This window comes from Psammomys obesus, unplaced genomic scaffold, assembly GCF_907164565.1.
Source record: "Psammomys obesus unplaced genomic scaffold, mPsaObe1.curated_primary_1811, whole genome shotgun sequence".
Taxonomy (NCBI): domain Eukaryota; kingdom Metazoa; phylum Chordata; class Mammalia; order Rodentia; family Muridae; genus Psammomys; species Psammomys obesus.
Genome location: NW_026594240.1, coordinates 462,662 through 476,686, shown reverse-complemented (window position 1 = coordinate 476,686; position 14,025 = coordinate 462,662). Strand labels below are relative to the sequence as shown.

The 14,025-nt window shown below is 54.8% G+C and overlaps 3 protein-coding genes across 9 annotated transcripts in view; 2 read left to right on the top strand and 1 right to left on the bottom strand.

Moving 5' to 3' along the window:
- Positions 1-4,035, top strand: part of Itgb7 (integrin subunit beta 7) — a 12,481-nt gene extending 8,446 nt beyond the window's left edge. The window contains exons 9-15 of the mRNA XM_055618344.1: positions 1,360-1,506; positions 1,676-1,869; positions 2,347-2,570; positions 2,751-2,970; positions 3,061-3,266; positions 3,436-3,596; positions 3,768-4,035. Coding sequence (XP_055474319.1) covers positions 1,360-1,506; positions 1,676-1,869; positions 2,347-2,570; positions 2,751-2,970; positions 3,061-3,266; positions 3,436-3,596; positions 3,768-3,875 — 1,260 coding nt within the window. The 3' untranslated portion in view covers positions 3,876-4,035. The remainder of the gene's footprint in view (positions 1-1,359; positions 1,507-1,675; positions 1,870-2,346; positions 2,571-2,750; positions 2,971-3,060; positions 3,267-3,435; positions 3,597-3,767) is intronic.
- A 317-nt stretch (positions 4,036-4,352) lies between these two features.
- Znf740 (zinc finger protein 740) lies at positions 4,353-13,910 on the bottom strand. Of its 7 annotated transcripts, none has more exons than XM_055618350.1 (7): positions 13,025-13,910; positions 12,825-12,885; positions 10,512-10,661; positions 10,089-10,178; positions 9,585-9,708; positions 9,234-9,352; positions 4,353-7,221 (listed from the first exon to the last, which is right to left on the bottom strand). In XM_055618350.1, the coding sequence occupies exons 2-7, from the start codon at positions 12,831-12,833 to the stop codon at positions 7,132-7,134; spliced, it is 582 nt and encodes a 193-aa protein (XP_055474325.1). In that variant the 5' UTR covers positions 12,834-12,885; positions 13,025-13,910; the 3' UTR covers positions 4,353-7,131. The 7 variants fall into 7 exon arrangements, with proteins under 7 accessions (XP_055474325.1, XP_055474328.1, XP_055474327.1 ...); XM_055618353.1 differs by having other exon boundaries at positions 13,228-13,910; XM_055618352.1 differs by lacking the exon at positions 12,825-12,885 and having other exon boundaries at positions 13,228-13,540; positions 13,761-13,909.
- Csad (cysteine sulfinic acid decarboxylase) overlaps positions 13,856-14,025 on the top strand; it is a 23,266-nt gene continuing 23,096 nt past the window's right edge. Inside the window, exon 1 of the mRNA XM_055618346.1 lies at positions 13,856-13,942. The gene's annotated coding sequence lies outside the window, so the exon portion shown is untranslated. The remainder of the gene's footprint in view (positions 13,943-14,025) is intronic.

Genomic DNA, 14,025 nt, shown 5'->3' with positions numbered 1-14,025 from the left:
GCGGGCAGGGGTGAGGGGATGGGGGTGAGGGCGGGCAGGGGTGAGGGCAGGCAGGGGTGAGGGTGGGCGGGGTGAGAGGGCGGGGTGAGGGTGGGCAAGAGTGAGGGCCGGCAGGGGTGAGGCAAGGTCCCTCGGGTGGCAGGGCACAACTATGGGGCATGCCCACTTTGGGTTCTGCTATTTCACGGTTCCTACCTCCACTTTAGTTAGCCCTTAGATCTTCATACACTCACTCTCATAACTATAATTCTAGTTAATAATTTGCCGTATTGAAGACTGAACCTAAGCCCTGTGCCAGGCAAGCCCTGTGCTACTGCGTGATGGTCCTTACTGAGCCACAGCCCTTACCTCTTTTTTTAATCTAAAAAAAAATATTGAAGGGGCTGGAGAGATGGCTCGGTGGTTAAGAGCACTGTCTGCTCTTTCAGAGGACCTGAGTTCAATTCCCAGCACCCACATGGCGGCTCATGACTGTCTGTAACTCCAGTTCCAGGGGATCTGACACCTCACACAGACATATGTACAGATAAAACCCCAATGCACATAAAATAAAAAACATTATAAAGATATACATGCAGACAAAACACCCACACACATAAAATAATACAATTTAAAAGCATTGAATATTCATACATACATAATGTGTTTGGGTCAGGTGGAGCACCTATTTCTCCTCTCTTACCCCCCTTACCCCCCATCACTTTCCTCTCTCAATGTCACGTGGATTTTTTTTCCCTCCTAAAACAGGGTTTCTCTGTGTAGCCCTGGCTGTCCGGGACTCACTTTGCAGACCAGGCTGGCCTCGAACTCACAGAGATCCCCTTGCCTTGGCTGTCCCGCGCTGGGATTAGCAAGGACCACTCTCTGGGTGCGCTGTGTCACGCCTGGAATTCCTCAGCTGAGGCAGAGGACCGGGAACTCTCAGGGCCAGCTTGGGCTCCGGGAGGGCCTGCGTCCTCAGCCTTCCTGCGGGATTGGGGTTGCGTGACTCGGGGCTGCTTGCCTAGCACACCCGGTTCGTTCACTGTCCCCACCAAACACACTTCTCCATGGTGAAGAATCTTGAGACAGCGCTGGCCTCCCCAGAATAAATGCAGTGAAGCGAGTCAGCCTAGGTCTTACACGCAGGCTGTGCGGCCTGGTTCCGGCCACAGACACACGCACTGCGCGGGCTGCCCCGCCGTGGGTGTGGCCTGCAGCCCGTGGTGCTCCCGGAAGGTCTTTCTTTCATGGCTTCCAACTGGACAGGGTGGAAGGAGTGCCAGGGTGAACGGAGCAGGGCTGGGGTGAAGTGGGCAAAGAAAGCGGGTGCCCTGGAGCCTGCCCCCACGTGGCTACCTCCTCCCGCCTTTTTCACAGAGCCTGTCCTCCACCGTGACCCTTGAGCACGCTCCGCTCCCTCCCGGAGTCAAGATCTCTTTCGAGTCTCACTGCGGGGGCCCTGAGAAGAGCGAGGGTGAGGCTGGGGACCGGGGGCAGTGCCATCACGTCCGAGTCAACCAGACGGTAAGCCAGCGGGACAGACAGGTGAACGGGGTGCGGCAGTGGGAGGAGGAGGCACGAGTCCGGGCAGCCGTGGAGGGGGCTTTCACTCATTCTTCGTTTCCGGAGTTCCGCACGGCCAGTGGGCTCAGGTGTGCTGGGGCAGGGTGAAGCTTCGCTGGTCCTCCTTCAGGTGGACTTCTGGGTCACTCTTCACGCCACCCGCTGCCTCCCGGAGCCCCATCTCCTGCGGCTCTGGGCTCTGGGCTTCTCGGAGGAGCTGGTCGTGGAGCTGAGCACGCTATGTGACTGTGACTGCGCTGACACCCAGCCCCGGGCTCCCTACTGCAGTGGTGGCCAGGGGGACCTTCAGTGTGGCATATGCAGGTGAGTGCTGTCTGCTGTCCTCTTGCCCTCCAGGACTCTCCTGACCCCTCTGCTGAGCACCAGCCACGAGGTCTTCCTCTTGACCCTTCCCTTCCCCCCTCCTCCATCCACCCTTGGCACTCTACTGGACCCTCGTGTTGTTCCAGCCTCTGTGTCTACCTCCCTTGAGAACCCAGGCTTAGCGCAGTGGTTCTCAAACTTCCTAATGCTGAGACCCCTCGATACAGCTCACGTTGGGCTGGCCCCAACCATAAAACTGTTTGCACTGCTACTTCCTAGCTGTAATTTTGCTGGTATGAATCATAATGTAAGTACCTGTTTTCCCATGGTCTTGGGGGAACCCCTGTGCAAGGGCCATCCAACCCCCACAGGGTTTGCAGCCCACAGGTTGAGAGCGGCTGGCCCGGAAGACCTTGACAGGTCTTGATGGTCAGACTCTGACATCTCCCTCTCTTTCTCTGTGCTTTCCCCTCCCAGCTGTGCCCCTGGCCGCCTTGGTCAGCTGTGTGAGTGCTCAGAAGCTGAACTGTCCTCCCCAGATTTGGAATCTGGCTGCCGGGCCCCTAACGGGACAGGGCCCCTGTGTAGTGGGAAGGGGCGATGCCAGTGTGGCCGCTGCAGCTGCAGTGGACAGAGCTCCGGGCGTCTGTGCGAGTGTGATGACGCGGGCTGTGAGCGACACGAGGGCGTCCTCTGCGGAGGTAGCTGCCGCCGTCGGGAGAAGGTTGGGGGGCTAAGGGCGCCTAGGCTCTGAGGGCAAGTTTCAAGGACTGTAGCTTACTAGCCAGAGATGTGCCTGGCACACTGGGACAGACTGCGGTGGCATGCTGTGCCAACTGTGTGTAAGAACAGAGGTCACCCTCTGCATGCTCCTTCCCCAGGCTTTGGCCACTGCCAATGTGGCGTGTGTCACTGTCACGCCAACCGCACGGGCAGAGCATGTGAGTGCAGTGAGAATGTGGACAACTGTGCCAGTCCCAAAGGAGGGCTCTGCAGTGGGCACGGACACTGCAGATGCAACCGTTGCCAGTGCCTGGACGGGTACTACGGGGCTCTGTGCGACCAGTGCCTAGGCTGCAGGTCGCCATGTGAGCAGCACAGGTGAGGCTTGCTAACCCCGGCCTGCCCTGTTCTGGAAGCCGTGTGGGGAACGGCGGCCCATGTGTGAATTCTTTGGCATTCACTGCACAGGGATTGTGCAGAGTGTGGGGCATTTGGCACTGGTCCCCTGGCAGCCAACTGCAGCCTAGCCTGTGCAGATGTGAATGTGACCCTGGCCTTGGTCCCTAATTTGGATGATGGCTGGTGCAAAGAGAGGACGCTGGACAACCAACTGTTCTTCTTCCTGGTGGAGAATGTGGCTGGAGGGGTCGTACTGAGAGTGAGACCCCAAGAGAGTAAGTGGGCAGATGCCACTGAATGCTGACTGGAGCTCTGGACACTCCATGGGCGGGACCGCAGAAGGCAAGGGCAGTGGCAGAGCTGGGAGACAGGCCCTCGTAGGAAGGATGGCCTTGGGCCAGCCCCTGGGCTCTGCTGGGCCAGCTCCTATGCCTTGATCCCCAGAGGGAGCAGGTCATACCCGTGCCATCGTCCTGGGCTGCATAGGTGGCATCGTGGCAGTGGGACTAGGGCTCGTCTTGGCTTACCGGCTATCCGTGGAAATCTATGACCGTCGAGAATACAGCCGCTTTGAGAAGGAGAGGCAGCAGCTCAACTGGAAGCAGGTGAGGCCAGCTCCAGTTCCTCTTCCTCTTTCTGCTTCTCTAACCCATAACCAGCTCCAAAGCTTTGCCACAAGGCCCCTCCCCCAACATAGCAAGGCTTCTGGGGCTGGCCCCACAGGACGGTGATGGGGAGAGCCTGGCTTTTCCTTACCGTGTGCAATGTTCCCACAGGACAGCAATCCTCTCTACAAAAGTGCCGTCACCACCACAGTCAACCCCCGCTTCCAAGGGACAAACGGCCCTGGCCCCTCTCTCCAACCAGGAAGCAGCCTCACCTAGGACTCTTGTCTTTGAGGACAACAGGGACAGCAGGGCAGGGTCTCCAGGCCCCACTGCTGAGCGGTCGGCAGTGTTTCCAGTGACCTTCACAGGGCTGCTAGCCACTGCTGCGAACATCCTCACCTCATGAAGGCCTCCCACAATAAAGTCTTGCCTTGGATTTCCGCCTCCACTGGGCTTCACCCCAAGACAGAAAAAGCAGACGGCACAGCCTAGGGCTCAGGACACCTGGGCTTGTGGCAGACGCTGGAGGTGCCACCTTCTGAGGGCCCAGCCTAGCAGCAGTCAGCCCTGCTCTCAGCTGAAATGATACGCTTTGGCCTCGACTCCTTGCTTCCCTATGGAGAAAAGATGTTTTAACAGGGCAGCTTGCTCTGTTGCAAGTTGTACCGAGGGAAGAAAAGCCACCTATTCAAACTACCCTGGCTCTTAGTGAAAAAGCTTCCCCAACAAATCAGGCCTTCTCAAAGAGAGATGGAATGTAGAAAAGCGCCATCCTTTTTATTTAAATATCCTAAATATATCACGAAGGAACATACACTGCACTTTAATGGTAAAAAGATACAAGTTTATAACATCTTATAAAAACTACATTAAAAGTGATCTTGTTCATTTGATAGTCCCCTCCCCCATAGCAAAATAAGTATATTAAAAAAAAAAAAGAAAAGTGGAGCATGGTAGGAGGGGAATTGAAGGTAAAAGCCCAGGGCCACGGCAGGGGCAGAAGGGGCCTGGGGAGAGGGCTGGACTTCGGGAACCCCACTCATCTTGACCCAATGTCAAGCCAAGGGGCACAATCAGTAGCTTAGGCGATGGCAAGTGCCTGTTGGCTGGAAAAGACAGGCAGCAGCAAAGCAGACTGGCAGGCCTGGTGCAGGAGCCCCCCCACCCAAGCCCACATTCACATTCTGATGCCTGAGCACCTGCCCTCCCTTCAGTTCCCCTTTCTTCGCACACCTGAGACATCTGTCCAGTGCTAGACCCCACCCCAGCAGGGTGAGACGTCAGGCCCAGGAGCCTTTGCAGCTGTATCCCTGGGCTCCTGGGCATTGTGTGTTCTATTTTGCTTCACTCCAGAGCCTGTCTGTCCTCAACCCCTGCCAACTTCTGGCCTTCTCACACCCAGGCCTTGGCAGTGTGGTTCCGGTTGGGCCATGTGTACACACCCAGGAGTTCCCCACCTCCCAGCTTCTACCCAGGCAGGAAGCCAAGGTCAGGCCTGCTCTGACCCAGTACACTCATGTTGAGGCACAGGTCCCTCTTCAACTGTTCCAAAGCATTCTGGGAGGCTACCTCTCTCCACCTACCCTTTCCTAGAGTTGAATGGCAAAACCACAGCCCAGCAGAACGTGTCACATGTGCAGTGGCCCAGGGGCCACAGAGTGGGGCAAAGGACTGAGGTGCAATCCTAAAGCATGCCAACTAAGGGCAGCATGAAGCTAGAAGACACGGCAGTGGGCATTCCTCCATCCCTCACCATGGCTCAGAGGAAGCCGAGGGCTGGGAAATCTTCCCTTCCTTTTCCCTGAAGTACGTCTGCCCTGGAGTTGTGGCATACCATCACCCAACACACTGGAAGGGGCACAGTCCTCATCTGCTAGGCAACAAGTTCCTGGAGGCTGGGCCTCAGATGCCTACCCAAGCTGCAGCTGTGCGCTCTGGCCGGCCTCCATTATTCCTGAAGGAGACCCCCTGGGTTGGGTGGCACCCCAGCTGCAGCCGCCAGCTCAGGGAGCTCCATGATTGATGAGACATCAAGTAGGCCCCAGGGTTGGGTAGTGTTCAACCAAACCCCAAAACCTCCCTTAAGGATCCTTTCTCTAGGGGACACACATCCTTAGGCCCTGGCTTAGAAACACTCTAACCAGCACACTGCTGAATCAACCTAAAAACAACAAAAGCCTCCCAAACCCTTCTGGAACAAATCCCGTTCCCTTGTTCTCAGCAACCTTGGAGAAGCATAAACCCTTCTGGTCGGAGGGGAAGGCTGCTCTACACTTTCTGTCCTCTAAGTTGATAGCCAAATAAATTTGGGTAATTGTCACCCCTTTTAAGCAAACAAACACAAGCACCCACAAATCAAGACACAGACACAAATCTGATCACTTTTTCAGGGGTAGACAAGATGGGGGACTGGAGCAGAGGAAGGTCAAGACCAAGCAGACACGGTGTCTTCCGCAGGCCTTCCTTGGCAGCCCTCCTCCTCCACATGGCTGGGTGGACGCCTGCCACCTCTTCTACTTGAGCAATCACAGGCTGCAGCAGGGAGTGGGCCTCTCTCACAGAAGTCACGTTTGCTGCTCCTCTCACAGCTGCTAGAAACTCTGGACTATCCCTGGCTAGGGACAGTCGGCCCTGATACCCACAACTCCCTGCTCAACTGCTGCCTGGTTTCTGGATTAAAGGACAGTGAGGTAGCCACAACCCATAACCAAGACCAACGGCCCAGAGGAAAGGGCTGCATGGGCTATGCCGCCTAAGTCCCCTCCAAAGGCACTCAAGCGGACCCCACCAGGCACCAGCGCTGCCCAAACATGGAACAGCCACGGACAACACCGCTCTTCTCGAGGAGGTGAAAGGCATGCCCGCTCTTCTTGTCGAGCGCACGCCTGTCCCTCCCAGTCTCTCTTCTGTCCTCACAGTGTATATAACAAGTCCAAGGAAGCTCAGCTGCCAGCCCCAGTCCTATTTGCTTTCAAACAGAAGGGAAGGTGCAGGGATTCGGAACAAGGGCCTAGGTAAAAAAAAAAACAAAAAAACAAAAACAAACAAAAAAAAAACAATGGCGGGGCCAGCCACAATCCTTGCTTCGCTTAAGGACTTGCCTCCAGATACCTGTATCCCCAGTTTCCCTGCTGAAACTGCTTTTGGATAAACAAAAACAAGAGCAGAACAAATAAGTCCCCCTCCCCGGTCCTCTCCACGTCAGCTGCCAGTTCCAGTCCAAGGTGGTGGGAACATCTCAGTCTTGGTCCTGCACCTTGAGTCCCCACCGATGGCCTTGGCTAAGGGTCCAGGGACCAGCTGCCCTGCCCAGGAATGCTGTAGGAACTCCCCCGAGATCCGCATAGTCGCAAGACTATTTACAGGGCTGAGGCTCTGGAGCACTGTCCTCGATGCGCTCTTCTGCTCTCTGGGGCCACTTCTCCAGCAAGGGGGACAGGGTCAGAGGGAGCAGTGGCAGGACCCATTAGAGCAGAGGGGGGTGCTCTTCGGGGACTCTTCTCCTCACCCCACCTCCTGGGGCCCCGTGTGCCTATAGAGAAAACTGCCCATCAGAGGTCTTGGACTGACACCCTTGGCACATCCGTTTGTGTCTGAGTAATCGGTCTGTCCGAGAAAAACACTGTGGAGAGAGAGAAGATTAAGTTACCAAGAGAAATCCAGGTGCCTGTTGGCAGGTTCCCTCCTGAAGAGAAGGTTATGCTGTGCCCTTGTTCTCTCAGCATGGACACAGCAACAGCACACAGCGGCTAGGAACCAGGCTCGTGGTGCTGGGCGTGATGGGTGCGTCTTTAATCCCAGAATTCAGGAGGCAGAGGCAGGAGCATCTCGGAGTTTGAAGCCAGCCTGGTCCACATAGAGAGCTGTGGGACAGCCAGGGATATGCAGAAAGACCCTGTCTCAAATAACAAACAATAGCTGGTTCTGGGGGCTGGGGTTGGCAGACTGCTTGCCTAGCACAGATGAAGCCCTGGAAAAGACCAACACCCATAAACAGCGCCCGGGGGCAGAAGGCAGGAAGATCAGACATTCAAGGTCACCCTTGGCTACAGAGCAGGCTGGAAGCCAGTGTGGCCTACCTAAGACCCTATCTCAAAAAGGGGAGCTGGAGGGTGCTGGGAGGGTTCCCCGGTCAAGGCAAAGTGGCCTGCCAACCTGGCTCTGCCCTCCAGAACCCGCACACTGGAAGGAGAGAACAGACCTCCAGAAGTCCTCCGCCCTGTGCTGCACTAGGTACAACAACCCAGCTCACAGGAGCCGGAAGCCAGCGCTGGAGCCACGGCTGGACTTCCCTGACAGTGACAATGGCAAACGACCCGACAGCCCGGAACCGGTGCGCTCCCCTGTAGAACCGGCTGAAATCGGCCAACAGAGCACAGCTGCTGCACTCCTCAAGCCTTCGCTGCTGACTGCCAGGAGACCAGCCCCAAGAGGGGCGAGGCTGGCCAGCACGCACCGAGGCCATACCACCAACTCCCCACCACATTCTATCTTAGGCATGTACACTTTTTGGGCCTGAGGACTCGGCGGGTAACCAGACACACAGGACATTCCTTGTCTGTTTCTGTGAGGTTGGCTGAGAACTTGTGATCCTCTGCTCTGCCTCCTGAGCGTTAGGATTATATTATAGCATGTGCTACCAAACCTGGCTCCTTGGTGGGTTTTCATTCTACTGTTCTGGCTTTGTGATGGACTGGGTTATGGTGACATGCCATCATGGCCCGTCATTCTGAGGATCCAGTGTAAAGTGGAATAAAGAGAGACTGAGCAGAGCATCCAGGGAGGTCAGTTACCTTCATCCCTCCCTCACTCTTGTATCCCTTGGTCCTCGCACTTACATTCTCATCAGATCAGACACTGGGCCCCAGGGCAAAGATCCCATCTCATCCTCCTAAAACCAGCACTTCTCTTATCCAACGTATCACGGGGAGAGTTAGCTCCCCTCAACTTCACTTTCCCATTATGTAAAGTGAGGACAACACAGCTACCCTAAGGAGATTAAAACATGCCCAGTGCCCAAGCTTCGGTGCACACCTGTAACCCCAGCACTCAGGAGGCTGAGGAACACGGATCTCTGTGAGTTCAAGGCCAGCCTGGTCTACAAAGTGAGTCCAGGACAGCCAAGGCTACACAGAGAAACCCTGTCTCACACACAAAACCCATGCCCAGCACTCCTCAAACTCCCACAGAACAAGTAATCAAGAAATGAAGTGGATCTCTGTGAGTTTGAGGCCAGCCTGGTCTACATAGTGAGTTCTGGGCAGCTGGAGCCACATAGTGAGACCCTGGTTTTTTATGGGGGGGGGGGGGGGCAAAAAAAAAAAAGAAAGGGGGGGGGTGGGGGGGGGGGGGGGGGGAACAAATAAACAAACCAAAGGAGGAGGAGGAGGAAGAGGAGGAGGAGGAGAAAGAAGAAGAAGAAGAACAACAACAACAACAGCAATAACACCACCCAGACCACCAAATGAATTATGATATCCCAACAAGCACTCCCAGTGGCCAGGGCTGTTCCTCTCTGGGGCGTACACTCTACTGTGGAGGACTCTCCAAGCCAGGCAGGGGCTGGCCCTTCTTCCTGGAGAAGGACAAATGCATGTGTGCTGCTGTTCAGGGTGGGCGACAGGCAGGCCTTACCTGGTGACACCGTTCACACTGGTAAGGCTTTTCGCCACTGTGCACACGCTTGTGGCGTTCAAGATGGTACTTCTGGATGAAACGCATATCACAGACGTCGCACTCAAACGGCTTCTCGCCTGGCCGGGGCAAAGAGAAGTGAATGCCAAGAGAGACTACGGCAGGGACCACACATTCCAGCCGCCTTCCACACGCCTTAGTGACCTCAAGCACGCACAACACTGTCGCAGCGCCCGCCACTGGCCGTGCAACCTCTCTGCCCCCGTTCTAATGCTCCTGGAAAACAAGGTCACAGAACACAAGCCCCACACCCTCTCCCACTGGCACTGGAGCGTCCACACACAGACTCACCAGTGTGAATGAGGACGTGCCTCTTGAGGTGGTAGCTGCTCCGAAAGGCTCCAAAGCAGTGTTCACAAATAAAGTTCTTAGGAATCTTTACTTGAAAAGAGCCATTCTGTTCCACCACCACCACCTAGGGCAACAATCAGGCATGTCACGTGGGCAGCTCACTGCCCTCTGCCCAGAGACAACGCTACTCGGGGTCCACTCCAGCCGCTGGACCAGGACCCTCTGACACCGAGAAGTGCTGCCTCCTGTCACAGCTGTGAGCTAAGAGCCTTGAAGGGAGGAGAAGGACTACACCAGCCAGCAGTAGGCACCGCCAACAGAGTGAGCTGGCTTGCCTGCCCCAGCTAGAGGAGCGCAAGCCACACTGCCCATCTGAACCAAGAGTGGCCCGCAAGTGTCACCGTGGCCCTGGATGACGCCAGGGAAAAACGTGAGCGGCAGTGACAAGAAAAGGAGCTGACCCCCGTTACCAACTGCAGCGTTGGGGCTCAGCCCGTTACCTGCCTTTTTAACAGTCTTTTTTGAATGAGAGGCCTCGGCCAAGCTGTCATCATCTTTGCGGCTGCGGGGTTTATCACTGTCTTTTCGGTGGCCCTTTGGAGACAAATCAAACCCAAACTTACAGTCCATCGGAGACAACATGAAAAAAATGCTGTCTGCTGACAGTTTCTACGGGAGAGTAAAACACCTGCTGCCTCTCCACACAGCTGCTTCCTCTACCTTTCCTGGCCTGAGTCTGCAGGACCACGAGAACCTTCCTCAGCTCTCCAAACACCCACACTCACTCTTTCCCGGCTGGGTCCCGGCTCGGCTCCCCACTTCCCTAAGCAGAAGCACTAGCACACAGCAGGGAGAACCAGAGCTTGGAGCCTCCCGGCAGAGCTCAGGTCCCCCAACCCCCAGGCCCAGTGGACTCAAGTGCTGTACCTGACTGGAGCACCTCAGCACCTCGGGGCTACCTGCCCGCTCGCCATTCTCGGCCTGCTTGCTGGCAATCTGGCTCAGCATCATCTTCTTGCTGGCTGCAGTGGGAACCAAGCTCACACCTGCTAGGCCTTCACAAGCCAGAAGACTAGCCTAAGTTGGAAGGAGATGAGGTGTCAGGTCACCTGGCAGGGCAAGGACAGGCCGTCCGTCCTCAGCATGTCCACATCTACACCCAGCAACAATCGCTTCTCTGCAGGAAACACCTGCCTCACTGTCAAGCCTGGCTTCCCTCAGGTCCTTTCTACCTGTCTCAGCGGGAACTACTCCCCCTCTGCACCCCTCAGCAGCGAAACACAGATCAAGTCAACAACCGAACAGTAACCTGTGGTTACCATACCCCACCCCCTGTGTGCGGGACTACCCATCACCTAAGGCCTCTCTGAGCTTCAGCTGTCAGGTGTCAGGTCTGTGTGAGCCTCTGAAGTGGGAGATTCCTAGGGCAGTGACTTCCTTCTCAATTCTTTTATTTTTAGTACCTTTATCTACTTGTGTGTGTGTGTGTGTGTGTGTATGTACATATGCATGCATGCCACATGTGGACAGGTGCCCAAGGAGACCAGAAGAGGGTGTCAGAGCCCCTGAAGCTGAACTGAGTTGAGAGTTGACTGATGTGGGTGCTGGGACCTGAATCTGGGTCCTCTGGAAAAGCAAGAAGTGCTTTTCCTCAACAGTGTAGCCCTCAACAGTGCTAGGACTCAAAGCCTACTTCAGATGGGGAAACTCTGCTGGTGCCCACTGCATTTTCTAGCAGGCTTTTCCCACTTTAAATTCCGAGTGCTATCAGCTAAGAAAAGCACCGGATTCTGGAGCTGAATATTTTCTTTTGACCACTTAGGCCATTCTCTCTCTCTCTGGGTTTTCAAGGGTTTCTCTGTGTAACCCTGGCTGTCCTTGACCCTGCTCCGTAGACTGGGCCAGTCTTGAACTCACAGATCCATCTGCTTTTGCCTCCCGAGTGCTGAGATTAAAGGTGTGCACCACCACCCTTGGCCCTCCCTTTTAGACCACTTGTATGAGTGCTCTAAATGAAGTTCAAAAAGTTAATTCAGTTCAAGGCCAGCCTGGTCTACAAAGTGAGTTCCAGGACCGACAAGGATGCACAGAGAAACTCTGTCTCAAAGTACACAAACAAAAAAGTTAACTGAAGAGGGGTGCCTTAAGAATAACCCCTTTACGGCCAATTCCTGAACTGACTTTACTGAATGAGCACTCCAGAATATAGAATTTTCTTACTAAAGAACACCTTTTAAAGGAAGAGTTGATCAACAAACTCCCAGATTAAAAAAAAATACTTTCTTTTGGGTGATCACTGTGTCTTGGGATCCCTTATCTCATTTCCATGAACTTTGAAATGAAAAGTCCAAAGTTAAAAATCTTAGCTGTGTTGTTTGGGCTGTGCAATTCTACGCAAGTCTCTCTCTGAAGCCTTGCTTCCCTCACACTTGAAGTGCCAGTCAGCATGCCAACTTTCCCAGGGCCAAGGAGAATGATGTAAAGCTGTACAAGGCTTCGTGGGCCGAGCAACGCTCAGCAGCTCCAACCTTTCCACAACAGTAAACACAAGCTGTGGAGTAAGCTGCAGACAGACAAAGGAAGAAGAAATCCAGAGCGTGCTGCAGCCCTTGGAAGAAAGCCAATCCCACTATAGTCAGGCTGCCATCCTGGTGATACTGGTAGAGGTTTCCTCAGAGAGAGCTCAGAGAAGCACACTGCCTTCCTCTCAGAAGACAACAGCGGCCCTGCTGGTCATCCTGTCCTTCCATCTGCCACCTTCACAATGACAAGTATCATCTGAAGGACATTACTCTGGGGTAATTAACATTCTTTAGGGGTCCCGGTTCGCAGGGATAACACCCGATCCCTTAGGAAGGCACAGCAGGCTGACTTCTCCAGAAAGCTCCCCCATCCACCATTACCTATCCTGCTCTCTAATGATCCCCCATTTAATCCCTCACTCCCTAAGACCATGGTACCCTGAACCTCATCACGTTCCCCCATGCCTCTGCCCACACAGTCTGAATGCCTTTCTCTTTCTCTAGGGAGCAACATCCTAGGCACCCTTCAAGCTCTTTTCTCCATGCAGGCAGAAGCACCGCTTCTAGCATTTCCAACTCCTTTAACCAACAGCTCCAGTCTCCAGCACCAGCCAGCCACTATGCAAGGCACTGTGGATATAAAAATAAATAATAGACTGTCTTTCCATCCCTTCCCCTCCCCCAAGTAGCCTGGAAGCTTACTGGGGACAAGGACAACCTTATTCATCTTTGTATTCCAAGCACAATGCCTTGCATGTAACAGGAGCTCAATAAAATTCCTGTTGAAAAAGAAAAACAAATGAAGCATTCACCACACTATTCACTCCCTGCTGCCCGAGTCCTTCACATACCGAAAGTACACTGAGTACCAGGTGCTTTGCCACTGGCCGTCAGTGCCTGCGATGTGGTGTAGCCTACCTCCTTCATTTGACTGGAAGCTCCCTGAAGGCAGGGGCTGTGGCCTGTCTCCTTTCCTTCCTCTAGATCTCCCCCTGGCGCTTAATACCCAGCTCGGCTCACTGGGGATGGTCAATATTGTTGGCTAAGGCAGAATTCAAGAGTGACATTGCAAACAGGCTTCCCAGTGAACGATCTTGAAGGAGGACGCTAGAGCTTTTTACCTGAGCCATGCTGAGTTTTTTCACTTAACCCAAAAGTTCAGAAGTTCTTTTCCCAGCTTTCCTTAAGACACCGTTGTTTGAAGAAGTGTCACCAAATCACAGTAATGGCTCCTTCCTGTTCTTTCAGTTCAGTTGCCATATTGAACTGCCTTTGTCTTCTCAAAGAATTTAGCGTCCTCCAAAGGGAAAACAGGTGTCCCAACAATCCTCAGGCGCTCTCTGACTTCTGCTATTGTCTGAAGAGATGAGAGTCTAGCAGCCGTGCCTTCCCAGCTGAGGTCACTTGGTGAAGCTCTAGGTCTGTTCCAGAAACCTGAAACCAGAAGGGGAGATGAGGCCCTCAGGCGCGACATCCTCAGGCCATACACAAAGCGAAGCGCCCTCAACAACTTATTTTGCCGGGCGCTCTGAAGCAACCAAGGAGGACGTGTGTCAAGAGCTTTCTTTCTAGGTCAGCAGCAGAAACTGGCCTCCTGGGCCGGAAGGAGCAGCCAAGGGGAGCAAAAGTAAGTTGGGCCTCCCGTAGACAGGACCTGCCAAGGCAGCCAGGGCTCGGATTTGCCGTCTCGGGAACGGAAGAAGGGGGCGGAGGCCCTTTGGGGCTTTTGTGCGGAGTGGGCCGGCCTGCAAAGCTGGCACTCGGCAGACGCGGCAGAGCCGTGCAGGACGGAAGCTCGGGGACGGCCGGCGATCGCTCCTGCCAGCGCGCCCGGAGGTACGTCAACCCGCCGCGGAGGTGGCGGGCGGGAGGGCGGGCACGCCGGCCGCGGGCAGCCGCACCGCGCGGGCCCGCAGCGC